This window comes from Musa acuminata, chromosome BXJ1-9 (assembly GCF_036884655.1).
Source record: "Musa acuminata AAA Group cultivar baxijiao chromosome BXJ1-9, Cavendish_Baxijiao_AAA, whole genome shotgun sequence".
In the NCBI taxonomy this organism is placed as follows: domain Eukaryota; kingdom Viridiplantae; phylum Streptophyta; class Magnoliopsida; order Zingiberales; family Musaceae; genus Musa; species Musa acuminata.
This window is the reverse complement of record NC_088335.1, coordinates 47,668,139-47,686,145: the sequence shown is the minus strand read 5'-3', so window position 1 is coordinate 47,686,145 and position 18,007 is coordinate 47,668,139. Positions and strand designations below refer to the sequence as shown.

The 18,007-nt window shown below is 35.0% G+C and overlaps 1 protein-coding gene and 2 non-coding genes across 10 annotated transcripts; all 3 read right to left on the bottom strand.

The window, feature by feature from the left end:
• Positions 1–482: 482 nt before the first annotated feature.
• TRNAL-CAA (transfer RNA leucine (anticodon CAA)) lies at positions 483–566 on the bottom strand. The gene has a single exon. It is a non-coding gene; the product is annotated as a tRNA-Leu (tRNA).
• A 353-nt stretch (positions 567–919) lies between these two features.
• Positions 920–1,003, bottom strand: TRNAL-CAA (transfer RNA leucine (anticodon CAA)). The gene has a single exon. It is a non-coding gene; the product is annotated as a tRNA-Leu (tRNA).
• A 1,525-nt stretch (positions 1,004–2,528) lies between these two features.
• LOC135580920 (pentatricopeptide repeat-containing protein At1g76280-like) lies at positions 2,529–17,960 on the bottom strand. 8 transcript variants are annotated; one of them, XM_065084257.1, is made up of 15 exons: positions 17,843–17,960; positions 17,684–17,713; positions 17,511–17,571; positions 17,363–17,420; positions 16,509–16,702; positions 13,736–13,843; positions 12,361–12,540; positions 9,489–10,211; positions 8,363–8,458; positions 7,939–8,118; positions 6,930–7,157; positions 6,313–6,486; positions 5,995–6,183; positions 3,583–3,702; positions 2,529–3,495 (listed from the first exon to the last, which is right to left on the bottom strand). In XM_065084257.1, the coding sequence occupies exons 2-15, from the start codon at positions 17,695–17,697 to the stop codon at positions 3,106–3,108; spliced, it is 2,715 nt and encodes a 904-aa protein (XP_064940329.1). In that variant the 5' UTR covers positions 17,698–17,713; positions 17,843–17,960; the 3' UTR covers positions 2,529–3,105. The 8 variants fall into 8 exon arrangements, with proteins under 8 accessions (XP_064940329.1, XP_064940328.1, XP_064940331.1 ...); XM_065084256.1 differs by having other exon boundaries at positions 17,684–17,747; positions 17,843–17,910; XM_065084259.1 differs by having other exon boundaries at positions 16,509–16,652; positions 17,843–17,876.
• Between the last annotated feature and the right edge of the window lie 47 nt (positions 17,961–18,007).

The window sequence follows — 18,007 nt, the reverse complement described above, 5'->3', positions numbered from 1 at the left end:
CTATTTGCATCTCATAGTAATACCCTTTGGATGATCAAATCAAAATTTGGTTTATGGTTGGAGGCATTCATGCAAAGCTCAAAGTCTCTTAAGTGAGTTCAGAAGGTGAATGCATACATAGAGAGGCAATAAAATAAAATTATTTCTGTCCTTCAATAAAATATCGTCAGTGTTTTTTTTCTTTTCTTTAATGGAATTAAGTGGTCCACTTTAAGACAATAAAATAAATATTGCAACTGTTAATTTTCTGTTCACAAATAAAAATAAAAATAAAAATAAAAATAAAAATAAAAATAAAAATAAAAACAAAAACAAAAACAAAAACAAAAACAAAAACAAAAACAAAAACAAAAACAAAAACAAAAACAAAAATAAAAAAGATAAATAAAAATAAAAATAAAAATAAAAACAAAAAGAAAAAGAAAATAAAAAGAAAAGCAAAAAAAAAAGAAAAAAAAAACAAAAAGAAAAAAAAAAAACAATGTCAGAAGTGGGATTTGAACCCACGCCCTCTCACGAGGACCAGAACTTGAGTCTGGCGCCTTAGACCACTCGGCCATCCTGACTTATTTGTAAGTTTTTGGTATATTATTTTTATTATAACTTAAACTAAAAGAATTAAACAAGTATATTCTTGTATTGTTTCTTCAAATATAGATAAAATTATGTAAGAGTTAATTAGTGCAAATAAAAGAGTGAAATTATGTAAGAGTTCGGTGAATGCATACATAGAGAGGCAATAAAATAAAATTATTTCTGTCCTTCAATAAAATATCATCAGTGTTTTTTTTCTTTTCTTTAAAGGAATTAAGTGGTCCACTTTAAAACAATAAAATAAATATTGCAACTGTTAATTTTCTGTTCAAAAAGAAAAAAAAAAGAATAAAATAAAATAAAAAAAAATAAAAAATAAAAATAATGTCAGAAGTGGGATTTGAACCCACGCCCTCTCACGAGGATCAGAACTTGAGTCTGGCGCCTTAGACCACTCGACCATCCTGACCTGCTTGTATTCTTTTGGTATTTCATTATTAATAACTAATATATTGTTTGCTTTTTTTTAATTCAAATATAGATAGAATTATGTAAGAGTTAATTGGTGCAAATAAAAGAGTGAAATAATTTGTCCCAGTTCCCAGTTGTAGCTATTTTGAGGAGGGATGACTTTGGAATCCACAGACAGAATCTAATAATCCTTTTGCAGTTGCTGCTTAAATTCAATCACATAAAAACTTTCATTTACTAGTTAGAAGATTCACAAGAAAAAAACACATACAGACTTGTCTTCTGATTCATCTATATTATATATTGAACTAATTACTAATTATCGTTTGTCTGTAGTTAGACTTCTTTAGTATCATCGGTTTAGGCTTAAAAAATTTATATTAAAATTTTTTATAGTTAGACATCTTTAGTATCATCAGACTTAAAAAATTTATATTAAAATTTATATAATTATAAAAATAAAATATTTAACCTAATTTATTATAATATTATCGATTTTACCGACGGACGTGACAATACATGTACGAATGACATAAAAATGATAGGTAAAAAGGTGATTTCGACTTGATCTATATCTTTTCCGTATGTAAAAGCGATGACATTATAATAAATGAGATTAAATGTTTCACTTTTATAACTATATAGATCTTAAAGTTTAGGTCCGAAATACAAAAGAAGTCTCAACTATAAAAATTTAATATAAATTTTTTTAAGACTAAAATTTATAACACTAAAAAAGATCTATGAAAGATAATAATATTAATAGTAACAGATATCAGTAGTATCCATGCCACAACCTCACTTCCTAGTTGTACCTACCAAAAAGGAGGGTCATCACTCGACAATCCACAAACACAATATGCTCATCCTTTTCAGCTGCAACATACGATCAATCACATTTTGCCGCAACTTTCATTTACCAGGGATTGCTTCAACCTGCAGGTGTATTATAAGGAAAAAAAAAGAAAAAGAAAAAGAAAAGAAAACACATGATAAAGTTCAGGACTACAGGAAGTTCCATTATGATGAGCTTGTCCTCCTGTGAATGAATGAATACTCATCTTCCTGTGTGATAAACGATTACATTTTGATCGAGTCATCCGAATGCCAGTTTTTCCTAGTCATCAGAGCACAGGGGACAAGATGAAAGACAAAAATGGATATGTATCTTTGCTGTGAACTCTTGTTGCAGACCTTCAGTAGAAAGACCTTGCTCAGTTTTGTGTGATTGCTAGCCACTAAAACCAGCAGTACAAATACCAGACAAAAGAAAATTCTAAACAATAGTGTAATAAAGAGATCATGAGGTAGCTGCAGAATTTAAGATCCACAATGTACTTTATTTAATTGCTCAAGCATTGCAACAATAATTTTCAGACATGCAACAAGGTTTTAGAACATCTGATGACTGAGAAATGCACTTCATTGTTGTAGATCAACAGCCAAACTTGAAGCTTAAAATAGAAAACTTGCTGTAGATCAGAAAAGTTAGTGTGAAATTTTATTGATTAGGTAAAATCAGATTGTTCGATCTATAAATTTTCTTATTTTATCCAGGAATAAAATTATGTTCAGTTTACCAATCTCTTAACAAATTAATAATACACAAATCGAGAGCAGACTTTGGTAAGGTACATGAATCTGTCTGTTTGATACAAAAACCTAGTCGACTTCCGCTGAAGTACAAGATGTTCTACATCTAGTAAAACATCTAGCTAGCTGTTGGCAATGGAATTCGGAAACCACTGACACTCTGACTTTGTCAGCCACTAAGCAATCGCAAGGATTCCAGAACCAGTCACCTACATGGAAAATGCTGGCCACAAAAGATCCAATTTAGTTATGTGCTTTTGCCTTGGTATCTACAGAGTCAGCAACATTTTAGGTGACACAAACTTCAGACATCCTTAGGGTTGTCAGCACAACAAACAATGTCGACTAGACAGCCCAGATTGCTCTGGATTTGAATGTAGGGAAATGAGTGATCAGCTGAAGAGAGATGCAGACATTAGATGCCAGTTGGATTCACACGCCCCTGATATTTTACATATCAGCAGTGTAAGGGGGCAGCAGAATTTGAGTGAGACCAGTCTTAGAGAATCAAGTAGATACTTTGTTGGCAAGCCTTTTGGCCCATTGACTTTCCTCGGGAGACCATGATATTGAGTAACCCATAATGGCACACCATCTTAAGTTCATCAGAGCAGTTGCAAGAAACTCTTGAGAACCTTTAAAAGTTTTGATGATCTCTGACTCAACATCTGGGTCTTCATTAAGAATGAGTTCCTCGAAAACAGATTTCTTCCCTTGAAGAATTTCATTGTCTTCAGAGATCATCCGCATGCTCAACACCTGTAGAGCTTCCATAGCTGTGCTGTGAAAATCACTCTCTACATATGCAGAGAATGTATACCAAAGGGATGTAGGATTAGGTTGGATTTTCTCCCTGTGCATACTCTCAACAACAAGCTCTACAACATCAATTCTTCTCTGAGAAAATGACAAAATTATAAATGATCAGCTGTTTGTTAAAAACTAGAATGAAGAACTAAAAAATTGTGCATGCCACAGAAATACCTTTATATATGCTTCTCGAAGAATTGTGTTAAAAAGCTGGACATCAAGCTGAATAGCTTCAGAGTGTGATTGATCCAAAAGATTCAGAGCACCCTCAAAGTCTTCATTTGCCAAAAGAACCTGTTTGATCACCCTCAAAATCACATCAGAAAGTGGCCATAAAAGAAAGATAAAATGAGTTCAATCTTCTCATATTCAGGTAGTTCCAATGAAAAACCAATACTGAAAAAATAAGAACAGACAAAAGCCTATAATTTGTTAAGTATTTCAAATATAAAATCCAAACTCAATAATTTCTTAAGCTGTCATGGCAGATATATGCAAAGGATCAAGTCTATAATGCCAGGGAGATAAAAATAAGTTTCACAACTTTATAACCCTCAGCTGGAATTTAATAAATGAATGTGTTATATAAATGGAATCACAAATGCTTATTGTCTTAACAAGACATCTCAAAGTACAAAGAAATTAATTCTTCTTTTTGGGCCTATCTGGAGCAGGTTCTAGGTCATGAAAGCAGTGATTTAAAAAGCGCTAGGCGCCAAGGTCTAAAAACGCCCGAGGCGCTAGGCGCTCGCCCGAGCGAAGCGAGGCGCTAAAATATAAAAATATAAAATATAATTAATAAATATAATTATTTAAAATTTTAATTTAAAATATACTATTAAATTAAGAAAATCTATTAACAGTATTGAAAATTAATAATTTCAAATAAACCTAACAATATTAACAGTATACAGTATACTGTTAACAGTATATTGTATACTGTTAACAGAAGGAGAAGAAGGAAGTGTAAGGGGGTGCTAAGCCTGCTGACTGAGAAAAGAGGAAGCGACAGCGGCAGCGGAGTGTAAGGAGGCAGCGGCAGCAACAGCGGCGAGCAGCGGGAGCAAGAGCAGGAGCGGTGAGCAGCGGGAGGCACGAGCGGCGACAGCGGCAGCGTTTGCGAGTAGCGACAGCGGCAGCAGGAGCAGGAGCGGCGAGCAGCGAGAGGCACGAGCGGCAGCAACAGCGGCGAGGTCGGCAACAACGGTAGCATTTGCGAGCAGCGGGATCGGGAGCAGCAACGACGTGGGTTAGGGTTCGGTTGTCACTTATAGCAGTTTTAGTTGGTTCGATTGAACCAACTAACCATTGGAGACCGAACCAGAGCTAAAATCCTGGTTCGATCGCCTTGGTTAACCAAGGCGCTCGCCCGAAGCGCCCAGCGCCTGGGCTCGGGCGAGCGCCTAGGCGGCGCCTGTTTGAAGCGCGCCGCTTGGGAGATTAGCGAGGCGCTCGGACCTCGCCTCGCCTCGCCCGAGCGCCTAGGCGAGCGCCCGAGCGCCTTTTTAAATCGCTGCATGAAAGCATCATAGTTTCACTGATGTAGCGACAAAAATGTCTCCAAATCTCCTTATTGAATAAGAGTGGATAATAGGCCACTAAGATTTTAATTTGTACCATCAAATATGTGGAAAAGGACCAATTGACTGACTGCATTTACCGGTGAATATGCTGAAACCCAGAGTGGTATCTTTTCTGATTGCCTTGACGTCATGAACTGGGAGCAAGTAAAATCATGAACTTGGCATGGATGTTATAAAGAAAAAGATGTTGGCATACCCCTTATGAAATATCATGACAATAAAATTGCAGGTGGACACAAAGTCGACTAATCTAAAATGTCATTCCCAATGCACGATTAGGCCATATGGTCCTAATACAACAAAGTTATCAATATGCAGAGTTTTAGATGTCTGTGTTGCAAGAGAGATTATCACCCATTGTATTGGGTGGACATGTAAACAGAGAAGACAATGTTCTCGCCATGTACTTGAATACTCGTCTTGCAACACCCATTTGCAATGCTATTATTCACCAACTGATATGTATTTACGTATATAAAACTATGTACGAATCCACATATACAATTGTGATTCAAACTGCACTTCAGTTCATTTTTGATAAACCTAGAAAACATCGAAAACTTCTATGGTGAAAGATTATGGTGCCCTAATTAAATTGGCCTTTAAAACCATTAAAAGGACCCTCAAATTTAACCTCAAGTTATCCATGTTGAAGGAGATAACATGGGTACTGGTGTAGGTAACTACGTGCAAAGAAAAAACAGAATTAAAGGGAACCAAAACTTTGAACTGAAGGACGGCCAGATAGTGCACCCCATTCCACACAACAGAACCAAAAGACCTCTATGCTAAGATCTGTTTCAATATTCATTTTTAGTGCAAAAGTCAAAAACCTTAGCTACAGTAGTGTCTTGAGCAGTAAATTAACCAAGGTTAAATTGGTACAAAAGAACACAAAAAACTGTAGGATCGATGGGGCTATAATATAGGTTAGTCGCAATAACAATGTTGGATAAAATTTATCAGTATTCCGATGTATTCAAAAGCCATTTCAAGATCATACCTTAATCAGTGCAGTATAGGTCAAAGTCTGTGGATAGAAGCCTTCTCGCAACATTAAGGAAATAATTGCACATGCAGATTTGAAACATTTGAGCATGCTGCAACATTCTATCATGATATTGTATGTTGCAACATTAGCTGGAAGACCGCATGATCTCATACTTCTGAAGACTTCAATTGCCTTGTGTCTCTGAAATTCAAGGAAAAATAGTCATTGAATAAATTCTACAGTACTTTTTCAAGAACTTAAGATCTCATTAAATATATGTTCTCGTGGTTTTTTATGGTGGAAGTGACTTGGAAGGAAGAGGTCTGTCACATTTACTGCACTATTCAGAAGTCTAGATACCTCTTTTGCCTTGACTAGTGCATGCAGTACAATATTATACAAATCATTTGTTTGATGAGCATCGGTCTGCCATAGCAAGTTCTCAGCAATATCTAAATACCGCAGCATGTCTTGTATCATACCTTCAGATCCTAGAGCTCTTATCTGAAATGGAGGAAAATAATAATGATAATACAATAGCAGGCAACAAGTAAGCTTGTTGATACGGTAAATACCTAATCAAGTTGCATTAGAGAGATGTTGTTTACGGATGATCAAACATGAGGTGAAATGGTAGGCCATCTATTATTTCGGTATGTCAAATGACATGGGACAGTAATAATTATACGTTGTCAAAAGTTCTTTGCCAATTAGGAAACAATTCAATCTAATGTGACCTTCAAGAATTATCATCACAAGTCATCAGTGGTGGCTGCACTGATAAACTGTTACATGCAATCAGTGCAGGACTTGCCATATTATCTGGATTTTCCTAAAGGGCAGTTCATACAAGATCCTGTATAATATCATGGAAGAATGCATGTCTCAACAATTTATTAATTTGTGCAATTATCAGAATCTGAAAGAAGGAAAACAGGCCAAAGTACCAGATTCTTCATGGATGCATAACTGTGATGAATTCCATTCTTCATCATATCCATCTCGATGGCACCTATTCTTTTGGTAACATCCATATGTGAGAGTATATTTCCTCTCTCATAAGGAACATTGACGGTGCCAAACAAGGTAAACATGAGTTCATAAGTCCTGATATTTAACTTGATTTTCAATCTCTTGATTTTTGCCAGTACACGGACAGCACGTTCTGGCTCATCCTGCAAGAGCTCAAAAATATTTATAGTGCATTTAGACCAATTATCCAGGCATCCAATTTTCTAAATCCCTAGGCTGTTTATAGTGGTCAAAGCATCCATAACCTAGAGTTCGTTTGACTTATACAATCAGAAAAACATGCAATAGTAAAGGAAATGACGTTAGCACAATCACAAATAAAAAAATAACATATTCCAATAGTAAAAAGTAAAGCTTGCATATGCTAGTCAATTTAATTTGTAAATCAGACTGTCCTATTTTTCAGAGCCCAAGATTCAAAGATTCAATGATTCAACACTAGCCATTCCATTTCACATCAGCATCTTCTGGCATAGTTGTATGCCTGGTGTTACACATAACTGAATTACTATATGTGTGACATTGAAGGTCATGGAACAGATATGGTAATACCACTTCAAGAGGAGTACCTTCATTTGAGTAACACGCATCTACTAATGGCATAACCAGTTTAGATCAAGTTAGCAGTTACAAATAGAAGATAACAAAGAACCATGATTATGATTATTAGGTGTCTATAATACAGTAAGAGCTAACTGCACTTCTAAATGCCATGGTTTATGAAAGAAAGGTCAGTACTCATAGCAGCTTTGCAGCAACCATATAAGAGTATCATTTTCTGAGAGAAGTTCAAATTTGCGATGGTAACATCAAGAAGTTTAGTTGTATCTTATTGACAACAGCAAAGACCAATTTAGACAATGTAGAAGTTATATTTTAAAAAAATAGAAAAGGACAAAAATATGAGGTGGCAATTAGAGGTACCATGAAACCACAGGCAGCAAGTAAGGTATTGAAGGTATGTATGTTCTTCGGTAATTTATCAGATATTTTATTTGAAAAGGACTCAGCCATATCCAGTTCAAAAGTTCTGCTGTAACCAACTGAGAGAACTGCAAAAGTGTTATTATATGGCTTGATGTTCCTTTCCTGCATCATCTTAACCTGCAAAATCATAAATACAAAAGTGGAACTCCCGCATAAACAGTAAAACCAAACAATACAAAGGATACAGAAAATATATCAAACTAGAGAACTAGTTTAACAGTATTTGTGCAGCATTCTTCCACTCTTGGTAACTCCATAGGTTCATAATCTTCTTTTCAGGGCATAAGGTAACCACTGATAGATAGCAACACTATCACTTCTAGTTTAAAAAGATTGATTATGATTGATCCAAAGAAGGTACCACTTTCATGCCATAATCAACTCCTTTCCCTTCAATGGCAGCTTTAACAAAGCCATCGTATGTATGCTCTGATGGTTTCAATCCAATGTCAAGCATCTAAAAAAGAAAAAAACAAATTCAGTTAGTGTCTGAATTATTTAAAAAAGATAAAGAGGTCTGATGAATGATGAGTGAGCTGCTAAATAGTTTATGAAATCAGTGTAATGAATTTAGCTTCGACAGAAAACAAAACAAAATTACTGTGACTTTTAACTGCATTCTTTAAAGAGTAAATAAAAAAAAGGCCTAATCTACCATGCATGCTAAAATACTCAGAAGGCTAATAACTAGAAAAGGTGACAGACTTAAAAAGAAACACCACAACTAGTGTCCCAACTACTACAGGGATCTTTCTCTCCAATGAGTTCAGTCCACGACAATATCACAAGTCAAGCTAAGAGTAAATTTCTTTTCTTTGTCCTAATAGAGTTTTCTCATATCTCGTACCTCTTCTAGCACCACTAATCCTAATAAACCCACCTCATCTAATCAATAGTTCTATAGGTCTATTTTGCATATGCTAATAACATTGTTTGCAGTTTCGATCAATATGGTATGATAAGGTTGGTACATACCAGTCCGACTAATATGATACTATCTCAACATCCCTATCTTGGCCACACTAATATGATACTATCTTGACTATCAAGACTTATATGTTCTCCTTCAGTTTAATTTTTATCAAGACTAATATGATACTATCTCAACATCCCTATCTTGGCCACACTAGCTTTCTGTACATGTTTGCTAACTGCCATCTCATGGAGGTCAAGTTAATGACAAAGAATGCCTGCTAACAAGCCCCATCATAATATCACTAAAATCATAGCTCAAAACTAATGTCTCTATATCACAAACAGATCCCCAAGATTTAAGTAGCAAACCTTTTACTACTTCAGCACAAAAATAACCTCAAAATATCGGATCAATAAATAAGAACAAACAAGATGGACAAGCTCTGTAGACAATCAAAGAAAGCAAATGCACAAAATGTTGCCCATAAAGTTTTCAAAACAACATTCAAATTATTACCTTGGGAGCAATAAATAACAAAGATAAAGGAAAAAAACAATATCGACAATGGTACCTGCAGAAATAGCTGCTCAGCCATTTGGTAGTTATTAGATTGTGCACAGGCATGTATCATGTCATTGAAAGACCACCTCAACAAGTTCTTAAGTGGACAAGAGGTCATTTCCAATCCTTGTTTCATCTTTCCACTGCTAAGTTCAGAAAAATCTTCTTGTTTGACTTGGAAGTTTGAACTGTCAATTCGAACAGCACCATCATAGATTGTATGGGCCACAGGAATGCATCTACCTTTCCCTAATTCATTAAAAAAAGTATTTCCATTGATTTTCAATAGAAGTGCATCAATTATATTCAATTTTGATTGACTTTCAAAACTTTTCTTCAATTCAAGATTCTTCATGATGCTGTGGTGTCCCATACTGGATTCATCCATGCTAACTTCAACGGGGCCTTCATTTTTCTCTGGGTTTCCTTCAAATGTCAAGGAACTCAAATTGTCTAATGAAAATCTCTTTTCATATGACTTCTCTTTTGTTGGTATAGGAATATCTACTGCTGATGATTGATAATTCCCTGTGCCAGATATGGAAAGTGAGGCACGTCCTTGCCTAGCAAGCACCAAAAGATGCTTCAAGGCAGCATTTCCAGAATCAAGATCGCCTAATTTAGCATAGCACCAAATAAATTTCCGTAGCATTATGACACTTGGACTGTAATATCTAGTATATTCCTTCCAAATCTCATGAACTGCAGACAAGTTCCTCTGCAAAACTGCAAGCTGCAAGACTTCTTAAAATCAACAATCATATAAATAAAATGACAGTAGCTGAAGACCACGTATATAGAACATATAAAACCAAAGAAGAAATTTTCAACAAGGAGAAAATAATATTTTCCAGAACTGGGGAAACAAAACTAGACATATGAACCTGACACAATGATAAAAGCACATTCCAAACAGGTAAGTTCAACATAAGTACCTGACTCAAACTAAGGATTAATTATGATGGCACTAGTGCGCCTTGCCTGCACAAATTTATGTGCAGGTGGATGCCAGCGTGCTGCACGGCTGTGTACAGGTACTTTGCTCACATACAATCAGTGGGCATGAGCATAGGCATGTACTTGTAAAGCATAATTAGAGAATCATACAAATTGCCATCATATAGCCATTTGGGGCAAGTAAACTCATCTTGCTGATGTATAGTTGACTAGGCTTCAAGGTGCAGTTAATTAACTTCAGCAACTAAAAATTTCACTCTGGATAACTAACTTCTATGAAGTAAAAAAAAAAGATTACCAATAACAAGCATTTGAGATAATTTGAGACCGAAAATGAATGACATAATAATTGATGTAATGATCCTATGGGACTTGTTTGCTGTGGACAAGGCATTTATCCTATCAATACCATGCAGTAGAAAGAATCTTTAATCTGATACTACCCATGTCAGCTAGGACTAAATGGTAGTAAATTATCAAATTACCTAGGTTCTAATAAGATTGTTTAGAGAACAAATCACTGGTAGTAGCATAAGCATAGAACAAGCTGCATTATATTAAGATTACGGCAGTCTATGCAACAAACAAGATTGATTAGAAGCTGCTGAAAGGCAAATATACGTTTCAAGCACAAACATGGAAGGTCATTGACAAAAATATGATATATTATTAGTTTAGGAATGAAATTTCTCATGATGATACTTAATTTTATGCCAGGAAATCTTTTTACCTAAAACATAAAAAAATCATCTTTAAAATGCAGTAGGTTAATTTTAAGAGTTGCTGGACCCTAGTTTATTTGGATTTACTTCTAAGTCATAGATCAACTATAATTTCATTGATTGTTTATTTTTAGGACTTCATTATTTTAGGGTTCACGAAACAGTTACCATATGTTAACTTGGAAGAATAGCTCAGAATTGATAGAGAATTCTTCGTGTTTCATCAAGTACTTGTCATGTCAATAGATGATAGGATATGGATTTGTCATCATACTATCATAAAGTTTATAATTAAAACATTACAAACAAACAATGGGTATTATTGGCAAGGTTGCTTTCTACGTGTAAGATTAAAAAAAATGCAATATAAGAACTAGGTCCTTTAGATTCCAGTTCTAGTCAGCTGGAGCAGATAACCAAAGATGTTCTTTTTTTTTTTCCTCATCACTCATTTTAGAGACCAAAGGTTATAGAAGGCTCAACAGCCCCTGCATGTCACAAGGATCAAGCAGTCGGAAAATGGTGAGATTGACTGCAAAGTGGAAGACAGTCCCCAGGCCACTATACAGATTTATCCATTTGAGCAACCTTGCCGTGTGATACAGTCAATTGTAACATTGACTGACCCAAGCCACTTGGATGCTAACTCGCTATATGGCTATGATCATGACCAATTATTTAAGTTTTGAACAAAATATTTACCATTCTATTTTAGGGAATTGTGCTTGTTAGTGTTGTTGCTTTTGTAGCATTGCTTCTGTCCTTAGAAAAACATCATTCTGCAATAAAGAGACTGTACATGCATTTTGCATACATGAAAATCAATTGAAGACCAAAGGAAAGAAAAATGAAATTTCAAATGATCATATTAGCTATGAAAAAAGTACCAATCTCAACAAGTCAGTACAACAGTATTTTTTTCTCAGTAGTAAGCAAAGGCCACAGCCCAATGAAACTATTACAGTATGACTGGAGAGGGTATGACAGTAATTGATGGGAACATATCATGAATTATCATTTAACATACATGTAGACGATTTTAATAGAAATAAAAATGTTTTACATGATTGGTTGGCACAGAAATAAGTTAACAGCTAAAATATTTTAGATGGTTCATATGCCACCAAAAATAATCTCTGAATTACTCTATTTCATGCTCTTTAAGTTCATTGCATCAGAATACAGTTTCACATTGATACAAACCTTAAGAAGTTCCCAATGAGTTATTTCAGACTTGCCAACAAGTTGGTTTTCCATTAGCTCCAAGCAGCGGTCTACATGATTAAAGCTCTTTGAACTCCAGCATCCACTTAAGAAAATATTGAACATTGGCACATAATGCATCCGATCATTTTCCGCAAGAAAATTGAGCCAGTTAAATGCCTAGGAAGAAAACATATTTAAAAACCCCTACAGAAAATTCTCTGTTCAGATAATTTCCTGCAAATGCTGGTGGACATCTCTGTCTAAAGTGGAACTCAACAAATAAAAGGTAATAAGCAATATATGTAGACAAGTATAAGAAGTCCTCAGAAAACTCAACAGATAGAAGTATAATAAGCAATATATATCAGGTATCTTTGAACAAGGGAAACAAGCAGTTGCAATATTAGATCTTAAAAGCAATATTTCAGAACCAAGGATGTAACATCAGTAAGAAGGGGATTAAAAAATGAAGCAGATGCAAGTCTATCTCCTAAAGTAGTTGACAATCAATTGCCATTTGACAATTTATGACATTTGAAAACTATATCCTAAAGTAAATTAATGTAAATCAAAGTTTTTGATTCAAAGTTAAATTGTGGGCTGCCGATGATGATGAGTGGCATGAGATGCAAGTCTACTAGACGAGGGAGAAAGAGTAAGGGGTTTATTAAAAACCCCAAGTCCCACTTCGTGTTATAAAAATTGAATCAAATTGACAAATACCACCCAATATGTGCCGATCTGCATGTCATGGTTGAGACATTACAACTTATTGTTGTTGTTGCTGTTGTCAATCTGATTGGTTTGAGCTAGTCCTTTAATAAGTTGTAGAAATTTCTGCTTCATGCAATATTAATAGCTATGTTATCCTTCTTATTCCCTTCTGACATCCAATACATTTTAAACAAATTGGCTCAAAATTTGGTACCCATCTAAAGCCCATATATGTATTTGTATCCACTGATTCAGAACTAATTGGCATTAAATTTTTTTCACTATCAGATCCATCTGTAATCAATTTTCACCCGTAAACTACTACTACTACAACAACAAAGCTGTAAGTCCAACTATTTAGGGTTGGCTACATCGATCTTTTGCCGCCATTGAGATCTGTAAAATCCATATGTCTAGTTAGCACCCCTAAACTACTATGGCTAATTTTTTATAAAGGCTTGGTTGGATAAGAAGATTATCTAAAGATGTAGAAAAAAAAAAATCAAAAGTTTTAATAGATTTCTTTATTGACTTTAAAGTAATTGATAAATTTTAGGATAGTTTATTTTTTTTGCCAAAAGTGAACTTTATGTATTATAATAAACATAAAGAATAGAAAGATCAAGAGACAAAGAATGCAAGGAAATCTTAAGCAGACCTCCTTAATGTATCCTCCTTTGCTGAAAGCTTGAAGTATGAATATACAACTTTTCTTGTTTATGTCTATCATTTTGTCCTCCATGATTTTCCATGTCTCCATAGCAAACTACACAAAACAAATACCAATAAACCAATGCAAAGGCAAATCGTGTCGAAACAATCAACAAAGTATTGCCACAAAAATATAAAATAAAAAGGGTGCTTCATTTACCATCAATAATCAATAAAGGGCACTAAACAAATCTAATTTTACTCGAAGAACTATTATGCACTTAATGAAGAATAACTAGTTTCAATCCAAGAAACAACTGGAGGGTTTCCAATAGGGGAAACCAATGCATGAGGCTCCTGCCAATATGGCAAATGGGGAGGGTGAAGATTGTTTAATCATATATAAATTTAATAATATTTAGTAAATTGAAGATTGTTTAGTATAATCACTTGGTCACTTCCTCCAAACACACTGAGCATGCTTCTCAGAGACTTGAAGAATATATCGAGCATGCAGTGTGACAAAACAACTCGGTCTTGTTCCCTAAAAAGAAAATATTTTATGCTACATTTCCTAAAATCATCTTGCATTTTTTTCCCTAGAACTCTCAAGTAAGAGTAAGTTATAACAAAAATTCCATAATTCAATGTGAGCATGCAGGAAGATTTCATAAGGTCCCTAATGCTAGAAACATCTCAATGTTGTTTATCTCAGTCAATGCAGTCTTGGATCAGCTAGGGGAATTTATAACCTTGACATAATGATAGTTGTATTTGGTAACTACATTTGTCTACTAGCTCCATAATCTGATTAATTTGTAGTACTATAAAAGAGCACTCACTGCTAACAAAAGAAGCTATCAGGCATAGTACTTCCTTCACAAAATCATATGTATGTGTACATCACATTATTTGATGCTTAGAATTTTGACTTCTAAAAAAATTAAGTCAAAGTTAACAGTTTTAGAAGGATAATAAAATAAGGTTTTCAAAATCCCTGTACAATTTCTTTATTTTTTTCTTTTTCATTAGTTCATTAGGATCATTAAAGTAAAACCTGCAATCATGAGGATGAACAGAAGTACTTGCCGAAAGCATTTGGTCCTCTTCTGAATGGACCATATCATGAAACAACAATTCTATTCACATACAATCATGTAAGGACATCAGCACCACTATGTTAAACACAAAAAGACACTACAGAGTTTGAGATGATCCATCGTAGAGACATCAAATAGTTAAAGAAGCACTACATACGTTTTTTGACTTTAGTCACTAGAATAAACATATTCACCTTCAGTTATCCAAATACAATGGAATCTTAGTAAAAATTTACCTAGACATGTGAATATAAATCATATGTCCCAGATGGGTTCTGCACCAAATTTCAAAAATTTACCAGCAAACAAGGTTTCAAATACCCATCAGCAGCAAGGTGCACACTGATCGGTATTTACTGGTCCAACAAAGGTTGGGTGATATGGCAAGGTATATCATGGTGTACCATATCAGTCTTATAGACTAGTGAAACCCATTGGAATGAGAGTTAAAACTTTGCCAACAACCCACATGTTAATCATCGAAAAAGAAAGTACTAACATGTCATTCCAGGTGAGTGTTGGAGTCTGATGAGATAAACCACCCCACATCCCCTCCCCCCAAAAAAAAAAACAAAACAAGAATCTTATTCTATGCCAAAAAGGAGAAAAAAAAGATGCAGAGGAACCCAGTGCCCAAATGCCTTGATCCAGGTCAAAGGGAAAAATCAACCCTGGTTTTTAAAGAGAAATAAGTCATTTTTTTATCATGTTGAATTCAATCCATCCTTAGTTTGATATCAAATATCTAATACTTCCCTTTTCTTGTTTTCAATCAAGACCCTCCTAGTTCATGATTCAATTATAAGGAGACATCCCACTCTGGTTTTTAAAGAGAAATAAGTCATTTTTTTATCATGTTGAATTCAATCCATCCTTAGTTTGATATCAAATACCTAATACTTCCCTTTTCTTGTTTACAATCAAGACCCTCCTAGTTCATGATTCAATTCTAAGGAGACATCCCAATTGTTGCTGCTTACTTGTCCCACAACTACAAAGCCTATTACTATATTTACCTGGCCAATGAATGAAATAGCACTATTATGCTTGCCTGGCTGGTGCCTAACAACCACTCTCTTGCTTCTAGAGTTGCCTGTTTTCTATTTTCACTTTTTTTGAAAAATTGGTCTCAATTCAAAGTGATTGTCTAGCCAGTGGTTATAAACACTCTCTTGCTTCAATAGTTATTTCTTCTTTCTTTTTTTTTATAATAACTGGGTTTATTCCATTACATTGAAACAAGACAATTCTTCAAATAAAAAGAAAAGTAAAAAAAAAAAGCATTTCCTCCCATTCAAAAAAAAAAAATCATTAGCTGAAGCCTCATGTACTACAGTGGTGATGATTATACTAAAGAGTGATGAGTAACAAAGAAAAAAGTAAAGACAGAGGATATTAACTATTCAGTAACTTCAGTTATGTATAATCTGTTGTAGAGCTCACTAATTACAAACATGAGCAAAAGAATCCAATGGGTCCTTGCAATAGTGTTTTCTATCAACAAAAATATCAAAGACTAACAAAATAAAAGTCAACAAGAGTCCTACTAATAAAATAGCTTTACTATAAGGTACAACATCAATATTTTGCTCCACAGAAGAAGAAAAGAGCAGACTTGCAAAGAAAAACACACTCAAACACCTAAAATCAAGATTAAGAATTACCATCCATAATTATTACCAAGGGATCTGGCGTGCGTGCACAATATTCCAAAATACAAGCAAAATCCTTAGCACTTAACTTGTCATTTACTTCACCAAGGTCCAAAAGCATCTTGGAGGCTAGCTGTCTATCTCCTTTCCGAAGTGCATTAACAACTTGCAGCTGCACAAATCCAGTCCCCACATTGTCTCTCAAATGATAAATGTTGAAATCTGCAAATTTCCAGGCTAATTCCTCATAAGAGAAAACATGGTAACCACTCGAGGAAATGCATATTAAAGTCACATCGATCCTTGAATGCCATTTGGGGTTTTGGACAACTATTGCAGGTCATGAATAACTTTTTTAATTTTGATGTTCCTTAGGTATTTCCCAGATAACAGTCAACATGATGTCTTCTTCTTCAAGACTAAAATTATGATTAGTGTTAAATACTATAAACTGAATGTCAATGAAGCTAAGGAGAAAGAAACAGAACCTAACATCACCAAGTATGTATATAGTATCATTTGTAGAGTTCAGTTTTAGCAACTATAAAAATTTTAGCATTTAAACAGTATCACATATTAATACGTATTCAACAATATTTCTTAAAAAAATGTATTTGACAAAATCAAGCATCGGTGCTTTGGTACTTCAATATGAAGGTAGTAAAGAAGCATCACGGATAATCCACACCATATCAACTCCTAAATAACGTAAAGTTACAGAATTTAGTTTCTTCATGCTCTGTCACAAAAGGCATTCAGTTTCTTCATGGTTTGTCACAAAAAAAATAACCAAGCACACTTATATAATTCATTTCACATATGAACTACATTCTCCAATACCACTGTAGTATATCATATCACAAAAGGCTTCCAGTGACATACCATGAGAACCTGAAAAAGTATGAGATGGCTGTGTTCTACGTACGCCATTCTTCCAAGCCTGTTGGGCAAATTCCAACTTAGAGATTCCAATTAAACTTCACATGAGAAATCAAGAAAGGAAAGGAAAAAGGTAAAAGAATCATCCCACCCTTTTCCGCACTATCTGCGCGTCACAAAAATTAGCAAACGATCTCCGGACGGCCCTAAATCTGAAACCCAGCACAGCAAAGACTGATCACCACGGCGTCCAACATCTAAGTTCAAAATCAAGAAAACATTTTCATCAAAAGAAACAGTTTCATCCTAACTCGGTCCACGTACAAGTTTCGATGCATGCTTTCTGAGTTTTGACTGCAGAGATGACGAACGACAGAAAAAGGAGTTCCTAGTTAGGGTTCCAAAATGAGTTCTTTCTTGGAAATGGAAAGATTTCCATAACAAAAATGGGCGCAAAACTACAGAAGGTCATAGAACGACAACCCTAAGCATGAAAGGAGGGGGCGCCGCGGCGGCCGACGGTGGCCGCCGGAGTGGAATTCGACGGAGGGTGGAGTGGAGCGAGCCTGTGAGAAGGAGGTACAAGGGGCGGCGGCTAGAGGGGAGGGATGAATAGAATAGCTTTGAGATTGATAAAAAACACGTGGC